Source organism: Anopheles moucheti, chromosome 2 (genome assembly GCF_943734755.1).
Source record: "Anopheles moucheti chromosome 2, idAnoMoucSN_F20_07, whole genome shotgun sequence".
Taxonomy (NCBI): domain Eukaryota; kingdom Metazoa; phylum Arthropoda; class Insecta; order Diptera; family Culicidae; genus Anopheles; species Anopheles moucheti.
The window spans coordinates 88,399,308-88,415,620 of NC_069140.1; the positions used below are offsets into that span (position 1 = coordinate 88,399,308).

General features: G+C 43.9%; 2 protein-coding genes across 2 annotated transcripts in view; one reads left to right on the forward strand and one right to left on the reverse strand.

The window, feature by feature from the left end:
* Positions 1-16,313, forward strand: part of LOC128310745 (limbic system-associated membrane protein) — a 55,027-nt gene that overhangs the window by 20,651 nt on the left and 18,063 nt on the right. Inside the window, exons 2-5 of the mRNA XM_053047460.1 lie at positions 6,070-6,216; positions 7,713-7,913; positions 8,351-8,472; positions 10,199-10,346. Coding sequence (XP_052903420.1) covers positions 6,070-6,216; positions 7,713-7,913; positions 8,351-8,472; positions 10,199-10,346 — 618 coding nt within the window. The remainder of the gene's footprint in view (positions 1-6,069; positions 6,217-7,712; positions 7,914-8,350; positions 8,473-10,198; positions 10,347-16,313) is intronic.
* LOC128310746 (proton-coupled amino acid transporter-like protein pathetic) lies at positions 10,160-15,325 on the reverse strand. Its single transcript, XM_053047461.1, has 7 exons — positions 15,267-15,325; positions 13,390-13,449; positions 13,140-13,290; positions 12,849-12,970; positions 12,423-12,740; positions 10,982-11,194; positions 10,160-10,832 (listed from the first exon to the last, which is right to left on the reverse strand). Exons 1-7 carry the CDS (start codon positions 15,323-15,325, stop codon positions 10,421-10,423), a joined length of 1,335 nt encoding a protein of 444 aa, XP_052903421.1. The 3' UTR covers positions 10,160-10,420.

Below are 16,313 nucleotides of genomic sequence, written 5' to 3' on the forward strand. Positions count from 1 at the left end.
GCTAACCTGCTAATTTCGACCAGAGAGCAATTTATTGGTCTAATATTTACGCACTCGGTTGGCTGTGGGTGGTCGCTTTTCCTGTCCGGGTGTTTCCTTCCTTCGTGCGTGCTGCCGAACGTTTGCTGGCCGTTGTAGCGAATAAACATTTGCCAGTGGAGTGATAAAGATTTTTCGGTCTCGGTTCTCGCCACGGCCACAAACGCCAGACAGAATCCCTTTTTCGGCGAACGCGTCTGCGTCACACGGACACGCTGGAGGGGGGGGGGGGGGGGGGAAGGCGCTTCCGGAAGCGGAATTTCGTGCGAATTTGTATTCACCGATGCGTGGCGGAATCCCGTACACAATACGCACCAATAAACTTACCACGATGGGTTTTGCGAAATATGGCGGACCGGTTGGTATGGGTGACGTACCCGGCACTACACTCTGGGAGATTGGAATTGAGGGTGGGAATCGTCGTGGGTTTCGATAGTGAGATATGGTTTGTTGAAGTTGGGGTTTTACGTTGGATTAAAGCGTGTAGCGGAAGCTGGCAATTGGGTCTGGGCGAAGTGTAGTACGTTCGGCGCTAATCTTAGCACGGAAGGCTTAGCAGTTTTCGGAGCCGCCGAGAAGCACACACAGGCGAGCTTGTGCGAGACTTAATAGCATTAAACCGAGAACTAATGTACCACCAGTCCAATCCGTCTGTGTACGTGCCGACCTGAAGGACGTTCTATTTCCGAGCATTCATTCCGCATCGGTGGTTTGTGTTTTGCTTAGACTTATTTTCTTTTTCTCTTCCTCAAACCACGCCAAACGGAATGCATCTAAGTGTACGGAAAATACATCACAAATTTCCATATTTACACTGCAGATCCTTCACCGGGTGGCCGGGCGAATACGCCAAGACAAACAAGCGCTTTTCGGGGGCAGGGGTGTGTGGGTTGTGCCACACCGTTGGACACCAATAAACGCCACATTTATATACAGATAGCGTGTCATAAATAATAATTTGCTATGTTTGAGAGTATTTTGCACGCTACGCTCCCGTTAAGGGGTGGATTTTGTCCTTGTCCGAACCGGTCCGAACCGGTCCAAATACTCCGATTCGCCATGTACGCTAGTGCACGCCAACGCACGGACCAGCGCGTTCCCGTTCGAGCTGCAGCGGTCCGTGCCAGCCGGTGCCACTCTTCACGATATGAATTTAATAAATAAAAAAAAAAGCTGAAACGAAGTACACTCCAACCCGACTGCAGCCGGATGCAGTCGCTAAGCTAGTTCCGGCCCACGACTACACGGACGACCGGGCGTCTCCATCGGTTGTGCCGCACGCGGAGTTTATGGTTCGCGTGCCCCGGATCCGGACGGCAAACGCGAATGAAATAAAGATAGCATTATAATTGAAAAGGAAATAAATTCAAACCGAACTGTGAATCACATGCGAAACCGGGCGGGCGGTTAGTGCATGCACCCGCGCGGTGCATTAGGGCAGAAGTTTATGGTTGAATAATGAAGGAAGTTATCATTCGAGAGCTTTTCCGGGTTAAATAAACCCGGGATCGGGCCGACGATTCCCGGGAGGGAGGAGGAGGAGGAAAAAAGCGTTGCCACCGAGCTGGAATCGCACTTCAGGCTTTGCGTTTATGAACGTTAATGCAAAACGCGTTAATTATTTGCATTTGCTTGCGAAAAACAAATGGGAACCATCGGGGGATCGGGGTTTGGTTGGTTTGCAGTAATGCGAAGGTTGAGCAAGTTTTCTAACGAGGGATAATTAATTTAAAAGATAAATTACATAAGCTAGATTGCAGACAGGAATGAATCGAGTGGCGTTTTGATGTCAGATTTCGATACGGGTTTGGCAACACTGCCATTTGTTACCTTTAGGCTTTCTTCTCCACGACCTGATCGACGTACTTGTTGCAGTATGTACAAGATAAGTTCTTTGAGCTCTAAAAATCGCAGCTTTTGCATCGATCATTGTTAATTTGGCACAGATTATACTTCAATTATGTATTCATTGTTCTCAGTAAATGGCTTTCGTAATTGCTTTTTTAGTGGAACAATTTCTTCTGTAGAGGAAACATTTAAGAAGTATGAGTCATGGTTTTAGAGAAGTTAAAATAAGGTAGCTAAAGTTTAAAATTGACTAACACAGAAAATGTTTAATAAATATACTGTAAAAACACTAGAAGAACTCTCAGAGATATGTGAAACAATTTTCCTATGGTGAGAACCAAACATCGAATCGTTTAAATCGTTTGAAAATAGTGCCAAACGATGGAAATTATTTCAATGTGTGATTAAAACAGCAATTGCTCATAAAAAGCGATAATTTATTTATACTCCTTACATATAAAAGGCTACATAACAAAACAATTTATCGCAGTGGTAAAAAGCACTATATCATCTCAGTGGAATCAGTTTCAATAAGCACAGCAAACAAAATATGGCGATCGTGTTGAAGCGCTGCTCTATCCACAGCTTAGCTACAAATTCCCGGCCAAATCTTCCCGGTTTTCATCCTGTCACGTTTCTCCCCCCCCGATCCCCACCCACCATCCAATCTGCCACCTCCTGTTCCGGTTCCAAAAAATGTTGTCGTGTTGTTGTCGATGATCAACCGGAGCGGCCTCGCTAATGACTGACATTCGAGCTGTCTGGCAGCGGGCCATGGAAAGGCCTCATTTTTCCGATATTTATCGCCACGCGGTCGCCGTACAATAAATAATTCTACACCCGGCAAAGAAAGAAAGCAAAAAAGGAAGGACGAAAAAAACAACATAATGTGTTTCTGCCGACCAACCGACCACCACCGAGCGCTTCAGCACGATTCCATTCAGTGTGCGTTTTTTCTATTTGTTGCCCCCTATTTTTGTACGCTCCTTTCAAATAATAACTCCGTGTGGCCGTTTTGTTTTCGGGCCACCCCCGTACGCGGGTGCCACAAGATGGACCGGGAGTGATTATTTCTGGGCCCCCGTTTTATCTGAGGACGCCATCTAATAACCCCGTGTGGTGGGAATGGATACCCAGAACGCCGGGCTCGGTCGTAAATTTCGTCATTTATTAAAACGATTGGGAACGCTGGCATCAAATGGGGATGAAATTGATGATTTTCACCACCCGTGTACCCGTAAAGCGGAAACGGAAACATATAATGAGAAGGAGTGGAAAGAAAGCAAAGAAAAAAAAACCCTTTTTCGGAGGCTTCGGTTCGGCCTGTTCGGGCGAGAAAGGAAAAAAGAAAACCGGAGCACGATTTGGAGGACATTGTTTTCCAAAAGTTTTACGAACGGATGAAGCACCGGTGGACAATGCAACGGGGGGGTTACATAATCACAAATGGCCGACGGTTTGGTCTATTCTGACACCAATGGGTGTGTGTGTGTTAGCCACCATTACCACAACGTTACAATGGCCCGATTGCTTGGATGGAAAAATAATCAACCATTATATCCTGAAAATGGTGATTAATTCATACACAAATTGAATCCAATCACGCAACTAATCAATTATATTTCCATCCTCACCTGGTATATGGTGATCCGAACCCATGCCGCGCCAACTAGGGGTGCATTTTGGAATGCTTATTAGCACCCCCTAAAAGCGGTGCGCCTTTGCGTGTGTGTGTGTGTGGAGTCAACAAAAAAGCCTCTAACAATGAGCTGGCGTCGGACGTGTTGGTGCATGGTTGTGAGCCGTTTGGGGCGCTAGAAACGCTACTGCAGTCTCGAAGGTTCGATGCGTCTTGGGCATGTGCATGTGTGGAACCCCGTGGGCCTCCACTCGTGTTGATGCCGCGCTTGGTACGCTCGTTGTCCGGTTTGCGAAAAACCGGAACGCGTGCACCACGTACCAGCGTTGCGTCAAAAACTTCCACCAACAGCCGTTCAACAGCCGTTTCTTCGGCGGAAAGAAGCGTACAGGGCGGATGTACGGAACAATCATGGCTGGCACGCACCGTCATCGTGTGACGTACACGACAAAGCGTCCCTCCCCGCCCGCCCGACGTAACACCTTTCTGACAGGCTCCATGGGTGTGTGTGTGAGGGGCCATCAGCCATTGTTTGCTGTCGGAATCGTGCAAAAGTTTTATTAAACTAGTTGAAGGGTGTACGTGGATTGCAATTATAAAAAGTGTCACTTTTGGTAAAGAGTTATGCTGTGTTATGCGGCGCGATTTGTGCCGGGTTGCGAGCATGCGAAGGGTGCATGCACACGACCACTTTTGGGGGGCACTGGTTGAATGAGGGTTATGGGTCAACCCTTCCCTTTCTAATATCATTCCTGGGGCGTACAATGGCGCTACATAGTTGGTTGTTTGTGGGGTGAACTATTTTCACACTCAAACCCTTACAGGGGGGTTAAATAAACTTTTTTACTAATAAATATAAACACTAGTTCAGTCCGTACGCCTTTTTATGCGTTTTGGCATTAAAGGATTGTTTAAAAAGTTTAAAATTTGTTTTATAAAACTCAGCTGTTAATTTAAGAGTGTTTTTTTATATGGAAAATTACAATAATACAATTTTGAACTTGATAGAGTGATAAAAATGTATATTAACACTAGAACTACACACTGGTACATTTCAATAATAATTACTTCCTAAGGTTATACAATGAATGTACACATCCAAAGGAATGTAAATTTCATGTATTACAAAATAAAACGATCAGTTTAATATTGAAAATAAATTACGTAATGGGAATTTCTAGCGGGACAAGTCATTTTGACTGGTACTGTATTCGAATGATAAGCAGCGTGTTTCTGAGAAAAATACTAATAAAAAGTGTGCCTATAAAAGTGTGTTTTTCAAAAATAGCTTCGGTATCTACTTTTACTTCTTTTACTCCATAATAAGAGAAGAAATAAAAATAAGAAAGCGTCAACATGGGTTCGAGACACGCTCGCGCTCAGGTGACGATTGGAATGCTCCTTTATGGACTTTGACAGGACTGCTTCTGGAGAATCTTATATGATAAAGCATCTCTTGGAGAGTACTGGAAAGTAGTCGATCAGATCAGTTGTTTTTCAGACCATTGGCTATACGAACAGGATATCATAGAGGTTATGATACACCGGAATCCTGGATGCTGTTGTTATTTGCTAAGTAAACTATTATGCTAAATGTATAACAAATTATATTTTCATTGTGAACAATCCATGAAGTGATCGTTAATCAAAGCCTAAAACCTTACAAAACGAAAAAGTAAAACAATAGGCAGATTTTAAAAACTACTGACTATAGAATCATCAGTCATTTTAACTGGTCGTGGTTAAGTTGCAAGCGTCAAAATCGCGGAAGTTCTAGTTTTAAATAGTTCCATTATTTTCTTAGCTTATGAAATTTGACTGTGCGTTTGAAGTTTTGGTAAATATGGCCTAAATTCCTAGCTTAGCAACTAGCTTGAGGTATTGGAAAGCCTTCCATATACAATGGATAAATATGATAATCAAATCTTACCACGGAAATCGTAACACAGAAAGATTTGTTTAATATAAGTGAAGTATAATAGACTTTTCAAACATATTTTGTCCAGAACGATCAAGAAACATCAGAACGTCATCAGAATACGTAAAACGAGTTACATTACCACCTAAAGTTGAAAATCATTTTCGACTTGACGAAAAACTATGTAAAATTAAGTGCAAAAATAAGCAAAACTCAACTTTTCTGACTTTGTAGAACTCATACTTATCTACCTCAACTCAACTTTATGTTTTATTCACTCAAACTAAGTGCCCATATGATTATGGCATGCAGTGTAAAGCTTCCAGCTGGAACGCGCATTTTAATACATAAGCATCTTTCAATACAAACAAATCAGTCACTTCTTTTAATAGAAGCTTTCAAATGCATCCCCAAACAGGCCCCAAAAGAACGTTCTTCATCGCTCGCAAGAATTTATCATGTGATTAAGTTTGCTTCATATCCACTAACCGTACTTCTTGGTAAATTTTCTTTCCAACCGCTACCTCGCTCCTTTCGCAACGATATCATTCATAAATGGATACGGTGGACCGTGTCGACTCATCCCCCCGACCACGATTCTACCCCGTTTGTGGACCGATAATAGGATTAAGCCACAGCTTCCCGGAGCCATTTATTTCAACAATTGATACTGACGCACCAACCGTCGCACCGAAATTTATGACTCGAGGGCATCTCTACAAGGCTATCATCGGCGACTCGATCGAGCTGCCGTGCAAAGTAAAGGATCTGGGTAAGTATTGTGTGTTGTACGGTGCACCATCCGGGTATTCTTTCCCTCCACCATCTTCCACTTCCCTGTTCCGCTGTAAAACCCATCCAATGGGGAGTTTTGTAAACGTGTGTGCGTGTGGGTACGGGCACGTAAATAAGGTTTTGGGGCCCCTGAAGCTGAAGTCCGCTTTTTGTGTCCGCATCGGAACCACAAGCGTCTGTTTATCGGGTGCAGCACTGTTACGACCGTTGCGAGCCGGACGGCCGGACAATGTGCATCCGTTCCCAGGCGACGGCAACACTGCAGATGGACGGTGTTCCAGTGTTGCGCGGTGGTTTTGCTGGCAATTCTTGCCTGAATCTTTGCCATGGACCGTGGCACCATAATCTAGATATGCAAACAAGCACGGCAGACCATCCAGGTTGGAATGAAGCGGGTCTTATTTTAACCCTTCAATTCGTGCTTTAATTCTCTACCCAGCGCACACAGAGGTGTTGCTAGTTATTAGGACGGGAAGCTGTGAATTAGACAATGGCCGGCCATTCTTGGTGCTTTTCAGGTGAAGGCGTCTGCTGTTGGTGTATTCTTTGGTGTAATAAATGTATCAAGATTTATATTACCTAACCGAGATCTGATTTTAAAGTCGTGTATTTGTAATTGATTTCTCACAGAGAGGAATTGTTTTAAAAGATTAATTTTGATCCTTCACCAATGAATTGCGTCAAACGCAGAAGGAGGAGACATAAAATTAAAAAGCAATTAAGTTAGATCCACTTCAAGCAAAACAAAACCCCTTCCACATTAGCACAGCGCAGCCTAACGAGAACATAATCATTTAAGGGTAGTAAAGAGTGTGTGCTCCCGCAACCGATTCATCAAGCAGAAGGGTGCTGCACCGATAAGTACTCAATAGCAGACGGTACTGCCACACATCGTATCGTATCAAACCGCACACACACACTAGAACTCCCCGTTTCGAACCCCGTTGCCGAGGACGAAGCTGATGGTCTTTTGCGTATTTGCATGCGCTTAATATTTGTGCTGTACTTTGTGTTTTTAATAATCTACCTTCAATTGGCCCCACTAGACCGGAGTGCTAGACCGGACCGACTGGGGCCAGTTCGGGACACATTTCCGGGTTGCCGTACGGTACGGCCGTACGGTTGCATGCTAATGGTCCTTCGTTTGCTTCCGATTTTCCGATAGCGTTCGAGCCTCGCTGTCATTATTGTTATTATAATGCCCTCTCGCGTCATGTTCCCTTCCCGTCCTGCGACCCTATTATGTGGACCAGAGTATGCTCGGAAAACCCCCCCCGTAAGCTCTCTATTTCGTCATGCATGAAACAGGTGGTGGGTGGGAGGCGGTCATCCCCCCTGGGGGTGGTTTTGGCACTGCGGTTTTCCACGCCAGCAGATGGCCAACGAACAGCACCAACCGACCGACACCGACTCTGCGACTGCTGGTTTCGTTCATGTGCATGTCACTACTCACTCCCTTTTTTCTTCTCGCAGGCTCCTACGTGCTGCTGTGGCGCCGGGGGACGTCCGTGCTTACGGCAGCTAATTTAATGGTGACACGTGATCCAAGATTCAAGCTGGTCGAGGGCTACAACCTGCAGATAGCGAACGTGAAAATCCAGGACGCCGGTGATTATATTTGTCAGATCGGTGATAACGAAAGCCGGGATCAGGTCCACACGCTGGAAATATTGGGTAAGTAGCGTGAAATGAGCGCGCGACCCGGCTGGCAATCGATTAGCGAAAGAAGAAAAGCAATCGCTGTGCGATGCTGCGTGCGTACGAAAACAAAGCACGGCCTGCTGCTGTTGCTGTTTTACTGTCCCACCAAACCACAGCCATCTTAGTGGATGCATTTGAACGCAACAAACAAGCAAGCCCTCGAACGGCGTCACGTTCTGCACTATCGCTGACAGCTTTGTTCGCAGTCGGTATCAAATAAACCATCCAGCCAGTGTGTCATGTTTTCCTGGCAGCTGAAAGCGATACCGGTTTTGCCAACATCGTTTTGCACTGACGTTTGACAGTCGAAGCACGCCAATCATCGTCTGTCCAGTGTCCGGTTGCTGCTGCTGCTGCTGCTGCTGTTTGTTGATGCTTGAAACATACTAATCGAATAATGATATTTTCAGTACCTCCAACAATACGGGTGGTGCCACAGAATCGACAAATCACGGCCCGTAAGGGTAGCACCGTCACGCTGGAATGCAAGGCATCCGGTAACCCGGTGCCGGCCATCTACTGGCACAAGAAGGTAAGTTTACGTTCAGGTCAAGATGTTTCCTTCTAGCAAATCTTGCGGTTTATGTGTGTGTGTTCGTATGTGTGACTCGCACATGGCTTTCTCTGCTAGAACTTACTGAGGCCCCCGTAGGCGATCGAAAACAAACGAGCTGCCTGTGTAAATATTGTGCATTGGAGTATATTATCGAGATCCGGTTTTGCCCGGGCCCGGTACTGCTGTAAATTATGCTGCACACAGTCTAGTAGGTAAGGAGGCTAAAAACTTACTCCATCGCATCGCTTTTCTTATCGATATCGTATTGAGTTTCCTTCCGGCGTAACTAATGCACTGACATGAATAGATTTAGTAGGCAGCGCCTGCTTGCACACAGTGCTTCAGATGCAAATCGATACATTTAGCAATTAAATAATTAGTTGTGTCTTTTGGACTATTTTAATAGTTCAAAGATGTACCTTTGCAAATTATGAAGTCGCAGAGTTGTTTTACAGGGTTTTCGAGGATTTTTTTTCACAAGTTCAGCGAGATGTTGTTTTGTTCGAGCATATCATTGACTTTTTCGTCAAGTTATTGAATTGTGCAGAAGATGGCTTTGATGTGTGCGGTAAAACTATTGAACAATCGTCGAATGATGTTGCTGGCAACACTGCTGCACTGGCCAAGTGCACAGCGAATAGCAACGCAGCTACTATCAACTCCATAGCAACCGCGTTGCCAGCAATATCATTCTACCATCACTCAATAGTACGGTCGAACTTGTCAACGCCATCTACTGTGCATTTCAATAACTTGCCAAACAAACAAACAAACAAACAAAACAAAAACTACATCTCACTGAACTTGTCAAAATTATCCCCGAAAACCCTGTAATTCCGAAGGTTACCGAAAGATGTTTTAATATGGTTTAGATGATTGGTTTTCATTCCATGATACGATGAGAACGAAATAGTGTTGTGTTTAATGAATCTTTGGAGAGGAATCATAAAATGAAATTTAATGTAGAATCATTAAAATCAGAAATCGATTCTTAAAAGATTCATGAATCCTTCGATCCGGGGGGATTCTTTGGAAAAAGTTCTAAGAGAAAAGTTAATGTAGTAACCGATGGTGAACGAGCTCTTTGGAAGTCATTTATCTTGGATGATTCTTTGATCGATGATTCATGAATCCTTGGAATAGAGATTCAAGGATTCATTCACTCAGTTCAAGGAGTTATTCTGATTCATAAGTGGATCATTCTATGAAACAGACGATGCGAAATGTTACATTAATCTAAAAGCCCCCTAAAAATCTACTCATGGCATAGAAGCAGGATTATTATAAAATTAGCTCTAATTTTTGTAGCTAGCAATGTTTTGTAATCGTTCTACAATTCATACAATGTCAATGGTTACTACGACGAGTTATTGGATGAGCAAAAAGGTAAAGAAAATTTGTATAAAGGCAACCATAAATATTCATTCCTGAAAAGTAAAAAAATAGCTGTCGAGAACAATAACCAACAATTTAAATTTCCTGGCGGAAGAATTTGTGCTTGGTGGACTGTACACGTCCACTCTCTGTACATTGAAGCTCTATTACCTTCGTTATCTTACTGAGAGGGATTGCTATTGAAGGATATAATTGGATTAAATCCTAACAATCAAGCTAAACCATTCTACCCTAGGTGTGATAAATTTGCTCAGAATTTGCCTACGAAATAGTAAATTCGATTTTATTTGTTTCATTACACGAACAGGACACTTTCAGCGGATCGTCCCATCTCTCGGAAAGTCCTACACTGCTGCTGGAACGCGTCGATCGGCATCATGCCGGGGTGTACCAATGCACGGCGGATAATGGCGTCCGGGAGGCCGTCCACGTCGATATCGAAGTTACGGTGCTGTGTAAGTATTGCCTTTATCTGATAATTGTCAGAAGCACGCTGGTGGCCACGCTGGTAGTTGTTTGCCGTCATCGTTCACTGGTACAATTGAATAATGTTCCTTACGCTCGAAATGGTACCGGTTACGAGCAGGAACAGTCCGAAGCAGCAGAGTGCCACATTTTTCAGTAGACGCCACCGTAGCCGGCCGAAATCGTTCGGCCAACGGTACACCGTATCGACAATTATCGGTATCCAGAGGGCCAGAATGGGATTCAGCACTGCCCCGAGCAGTCCCATGAACGTACCGAGGTGGGGGATACCGCATGCGGCGGCAATGTTCACCAGCAGCATCGCAAGCCGTAGGCCACTCTGGGCGAGTCCGGTCCACTGCTTCGGCACTTTCGTGTGCAATTTCTTCCAGGCAATCTCCGTGGGCACGTAAAAAATCAACCCAATGGAAAACAGGACCGCAACAGCGGAAAGCACTTGTATGCACGAAACGAGCCTGTTGGGTGAATATGGAAACAAACGGTAAAGTAGGGAAGATATTATCCGAGAGCAAAGCGAGGGAAAGAAATGAAAAACCGAGCCGTGGTGATAAGACGGCGATCAAATGCAGACACCAGTTTTCCCCTGGGGCCGGGAGTTGCTTACACGTTTTCGGTGGGAAAGTTGAGTATGATGGAGCTTTCGACGTCATCGCCGTACCGGATGTAGCCCACGGCACCGAAGAAGCTGTACAGGATGGCCAGACAGATGTAGTTCAGGTTGACGATGCCGGGACAGCCGAGGTAGTGCTGCGGGTGACGCATCTGATTTTCCAATGGAAATATGAGACACGTTGCGTCCAGCGCGAAGTAGACAATGCTGAAATTTTGGGCAATCAAAAACAGACCACGGTTAGGGCTCATTCAATTATTACGTAACGCTGATGAGGGTAGTGGAGGGGGGGGTTAAACTTTTTGTTACGTAACATACAATAAGATTACACTTAGTTTCCCGTTTCATGGTCTATGTATGAAAAATTAACTTATTTAAGGGATTTTTATACAAATTCCATATTAACTATGACTGTTGATTGTTTAAAGGTCAAGTTTCTTGATTTCTTCTGCTACCCACTCATTGAGAACTTCTGGTGTCCACTTAGATGGTGATTTTTAATTTCGAAGTGTAGTAGTGGATCCAGTTTAGATCGTCGACTCATAAAACTTACAATTAACTTGAGCTCTAACCAGTCTCAAAATGATGCATCGAAGTAATCCACTATCTTAAAGAACTTCACGCAATCATTAATTATGCATCAACATCATTTAGTGCTAGTACGCTTATTCACGGTACAATGATCAACTGTCAACTAACTGTCACTAGAATGATAAACACAATTAGAACGTGTGGCATCGTGATCGGTGTGGTTGCCGTGTTTGAAGTCAGCATACCAGCTAAAAATAGTTGATTTTAATGGTGCTGATTTTTAAGAAGCTTATCGATTCAATTTAACCGTTTTTTTCCCAACCAAATGCCAACCACCATAACTTAATGCCTAACCATATAACAATTATTGACATTTTAAATTTCTGATGTTCTATTGGGTGTTAAGCTAGAGCTATATAAGTTATGCATCATCACCAAGTTAATATGTAATGTAAACTTCCAAATGAGCTTCTTAAGCTTTTTTCAGTGGACGATTAGCGAATGAATCCTTCGTTTGGGATCTGTGGTGTTGAAGACTTGTACACGAAGCGTCTTCCGGAAATTGATATCTTTTTCCAGAACCTATCTAACCTTGTCATTTGTCGAAATACGTTGAAATTACTTAGATAATTTAAGAAAATTTCATATTTTTTTAAACAAGGGGGGGGGGGGGGTCAACAAAATGTTACGTAATTGATGGAGGGTGGTTGCGTCCAGTGTTACGTTTTGCTAAAAATAGGGGCGAAAGGTCGAAGACAGACAATTTTTGCGTTACGTAATAATTGGATGATCCCTCAGTAGGGCTGCACGTTTTTATTCTCCAACTCCCCCTCAGCAGAAAAAAAACAGGGGACTCCTTCTGCTTTGGACAGATGTTGTCTTAACGCGCAGGTTGTTACTTTACCCCATGTATGGTGCGACCGTTGCGGCGGTCGGGAACATGCGTCGGTTTTCCAGCGACAGCGGCTCTTGAAAGATGAAGATCAGCGAGATGACGATGTTGGCGAGGATAAGAAAGCCGGCGATGGCCGAAAACGGTACCAGATACTTGATCTCGCGTATCTGCGTGATGAACAGGATCGGTACGCCGACGAGCAGTATGTACGTGCGTTCGCTCCAGTCCCAGCCGGTCCGGTAGTTGACCACCTCCCGGAGCGTGGTGCCAACGAACACGATGAACACGACGACCGTTGTCAGCATCAGATACCAATCGATGATGTTCCTTTGCAAAAGTAAAAAATACCAAGCGAGCGTGAACATGTACGTGAACTATCGAGCAAACAAATCGCCAACGCCAACGGCGGACGACTGCTGCCGTAGAGCTACTGACCGTAGGGCTGTGCCGAGCGCGCGTACACTTGCCGAACCGTTGGCGCACGCTTTTTCCACCGTTTCGGCAAATCCGAGCACCGGTATGCGGTCCTTTTTGCAAATCTTGTACGACGTGCTGACCTGAAACACAGGAACAAACGGAGAGATTGCAGGAATTTGGCGCTTGCCTGTGGTGTGATTCGTGTTTTTCCCTCGCTTATATTGGCATTGTGTTTGGTGAGTGTTCAATTATACTGCCACTGCCATGGTGAGGCACGCGGCAAGGGTAAGGAGCGTTGTATCAACATACCAGAATGTGCGCACTGTGTGAGCAGAGCATCGCGAAGAAGAACGCACCGAACACGCCAAACACGAGACCACCGTTCCGGAACGCGTACGGCACCGAAAGGATGCCGATGCCGAGGGCCGACTTCATGACGTGCACGAACGTGCCCAGCGTGCTGCGGGTTCGAAAAGGGAATGATGTGATCGCTTGAGCAAGGGCGCGCGAAAAACGACCGTGAAGGTGTGATGAAGTGTGTGAAGAAAGCTTTACTTACGAGGTTGGATTCGGTACATCTCTGTGCTTGTGGGGATCGTACGCGGAGGGTGCGATTGGACTGCAATGGAGGAATGAACGGATTGAAATTAGGTTGGCTGGCGAGATGGACTTGTTTGTTCGCAATGCATCCGGGCGTAAAAATGCTTATGAAAAGCTAATTCAAGCTCCCATGTAGCGGAGTGTTTTATTGAATGTTTAACAGGGGTTCTGTATTACAAGGAATCCGCTGGATTAATCTTGAAATCCACTGTAATATCACTAGAACAATGATTAAATCTTCGATATTTCACGTTTTTTCTGTGTAAGTAAAGGTCTCATTACTTGAACTTTCAGAAATGGAGGAATTTAATTATATTGCTCAAGGCGTGCGTTAATATAACTTTAATAGCAACTCTCTGGAATAGGAGGATATCTGGAGTAGAATGAATCTTAATAGAGGTGGAATACTTTCCTAATACTTTCTGAAATACTTTTGAAAAAAGAATATTTTCGAAGCATTCTCTGCTCTGATTAGAAAACAACTCAAATCCGCTTTAAAAAATTTTATTAGTATAGGCAGTGCCCGAGATACGCGGTTCCTCATATACGCGGATTCTGAGATACGTGGGTTTTGGAAATTTGAAAACTGAGTTAGTTTAAAGCACAAAATCTATTTCGAAAGGTTACAAATTACCTTTTTTACCTTTTTCGACTTATGAAACATTTGTTTTTAACTTATTTTAATGTAATCTTTCAAAAAATCGACTAAATTGCAGAATAAATTATGTGAAAAAAAGGAAGTCGACTCTGTGACGTTGAAGTATAAACGACATCGCACCAGGATTCGACTTACGTGGATTTTTCTCGGATAATAGCGGGTTTGGGGACTACCTGTAACGCTGATATTGATAACGATTCCGGAGTCTCATATCGAAAGTCCGTTCGTCTTATACAGTCTAGTGGTCAGTTAACTTCTGACCGAGCAAGGATCTCATAGCAAATAAATAATAAAAATACACATAAAATGATTTAAAAAGTGCCAAAACGTCAAATTTGGTACATAAATGTTAATTTTCTGCAGCAAACATTACAGCAGTACATTGTATGCAATAATGTTCACTTAATTTGTTTTCTAATCTACAAGTCCTCTTTGTTCGTTGGGGTCCCATTGGAGTTAGGAAAATGTAGAGCAATGTCTCTAAATTATGCGAATATTCTCGCGAATCATTCTTAAAGCTAAAATGCAGCTACATTTCTTGTGTGATCTTTTAGAGATCCTTGGATAGGATGAGTCATTTCGCATCGAAGAGCCACAGTGAAAATCTGTACACGAGTCGTATTTGGTTTAGTATATTGTTGATCGTAGTGTGGATCTCATTTAACATGGTCTGAACCTTAGTTATTTTTCTTCAATTCGTCTGTTTACTCACTGACATTTAAATAGAAATTCAGTTTTACAGCAAAATATCCGAATTCTAGTGAGAAATTTGGAACTATTTCTAGACACTTTTCAAGTTGAAAAGTTCAAGGTAAAAGTTAATTATTTGTTTCTATTTCGAGCTGTTGCAGACTGACAACGACACCATTATTTTTCTTCTAAAATTTGCACTTTTTGCAAAAATTGTCGGTTTTTTTTAGTCGTGAAAGATTTGAATTAGTTTCAAATTGAACAATATTCTAAAAATGGGATAACTTTTATATTGCAAACTTGAACTCGATCCTTGTAAACGAAAAGCATGGCCTACTAGGTAGTTCGAGAAAGTAGAGGAAAAAAACATCTTGCCCTTCAAAAGTTTGTTGTAGACATTCATTTATATTTAATCTCTCTTCGCACTCCAAACTTGCTGTTGACACTTAATTTATGTTGAAGGAACTTTTCGCTTCAAATTGGTTTACCTTCCGTCCAATTTCACCGGCAACAGCTCAACACCTTCCGGGACTGGTTCTTTCTCCATGTTTTTCGTTGTAACGCAGCTTTTCACAGCTTTTCACGTTCTTCACGTTCAAACACCACGTTCGGCTCACCTTGAAACAACACTTGAAAGAAAGCCACTGAAGGGAGAACTCCACGCACACACACACACTGCCAATTTTGGAATTCGGAAAATAACACCAAGAATAGAGCTCCAGAACGTTGAAGCTTCAACGTCGCACTTCAACGCACTTCGAGCGATGGAATCAGATTTAGCTCAATTGATGTTCTGTTCGCCAGCACTAATTGATTTGACGTTCGCCCGTGGCCCGTGGTACGCGCGACATAAACAACGGCAACAGTCACACAGCTCAGCAAAACAACGCCCTTTAGCGTCACGGTTGCTTCGCCACCTTTAATTGCTCCCCCCCGATTTTTTGTTTTGTTTTGTGTTTTGGGAAACTGTGGTTTTTGCTAGCACGCACTCGACATTTTGCGGCACGGGTCAAGGTGAGTCGCTGAGAGTGTCACCTATACGCTACGGTGCACCTGGCATGCGTCCATCACCACGTCAACCTTGAAACATGGTCACAAAAATGGGAGACAAAACGAAACAAAACGAAGAGCTCCCCGAGAAACCCCGAACTTTGGGCCACCAAAGCTGGCAAACGACTGGACCGATTCGCGATCGCACCGTAACTGATCGGCGTTAAGGGATGTCTCTGGACGGTGCCGCGAAGCTTCCCTTTCCGATTCCGAATGGGGGATTGAACTTGAAAGCGGTTCGAACAGGTTCCGAACATGGGCGCGCTAAACAAATAAACACACGCGAAAAAAAAATCGAGAAGCTCGTGCGATCGGCCGTGCTGCGTGTCTTATGCAATGAAAACAATAAGATTCATCATGCACGGCAAGATCGTTCTTTAGCAGTTGATGTGTTTTTTTTCTTCTTCTCTTCAGTGAAGGGGTAAAAAGATTGTTAACGCCCCGGTTTTGTTGCCAGCTTTTTTCCGTTTCTCCAAGCGGCTTCC

Excerpts from the sequence above, each read along its gene's own strand:
- LOC128310746 (XM_053047461.1), bottom strand. The coding sequence starts at position 15,325 with ATGGAGAAAGAACCAGTCCCGGAAGGTGTTGAGCTGTTGCCGGTGAAA. Across the intron at positions 11,195-12,422 it reads ACGGTCGCACCATACATGGG|CATTGTCTACTTCGCGCTGG; the intron begins GTAAAGTAACAA and ends CCAAAATTTCAG. Across the intron at positions 10,833-10,981 it reads AACTTTCCCACCGAAAACGT|GCTCGTTTCGTGCATACAAG; the intron begins GTAAGCAACTCC and ends TTCACCCAACAG.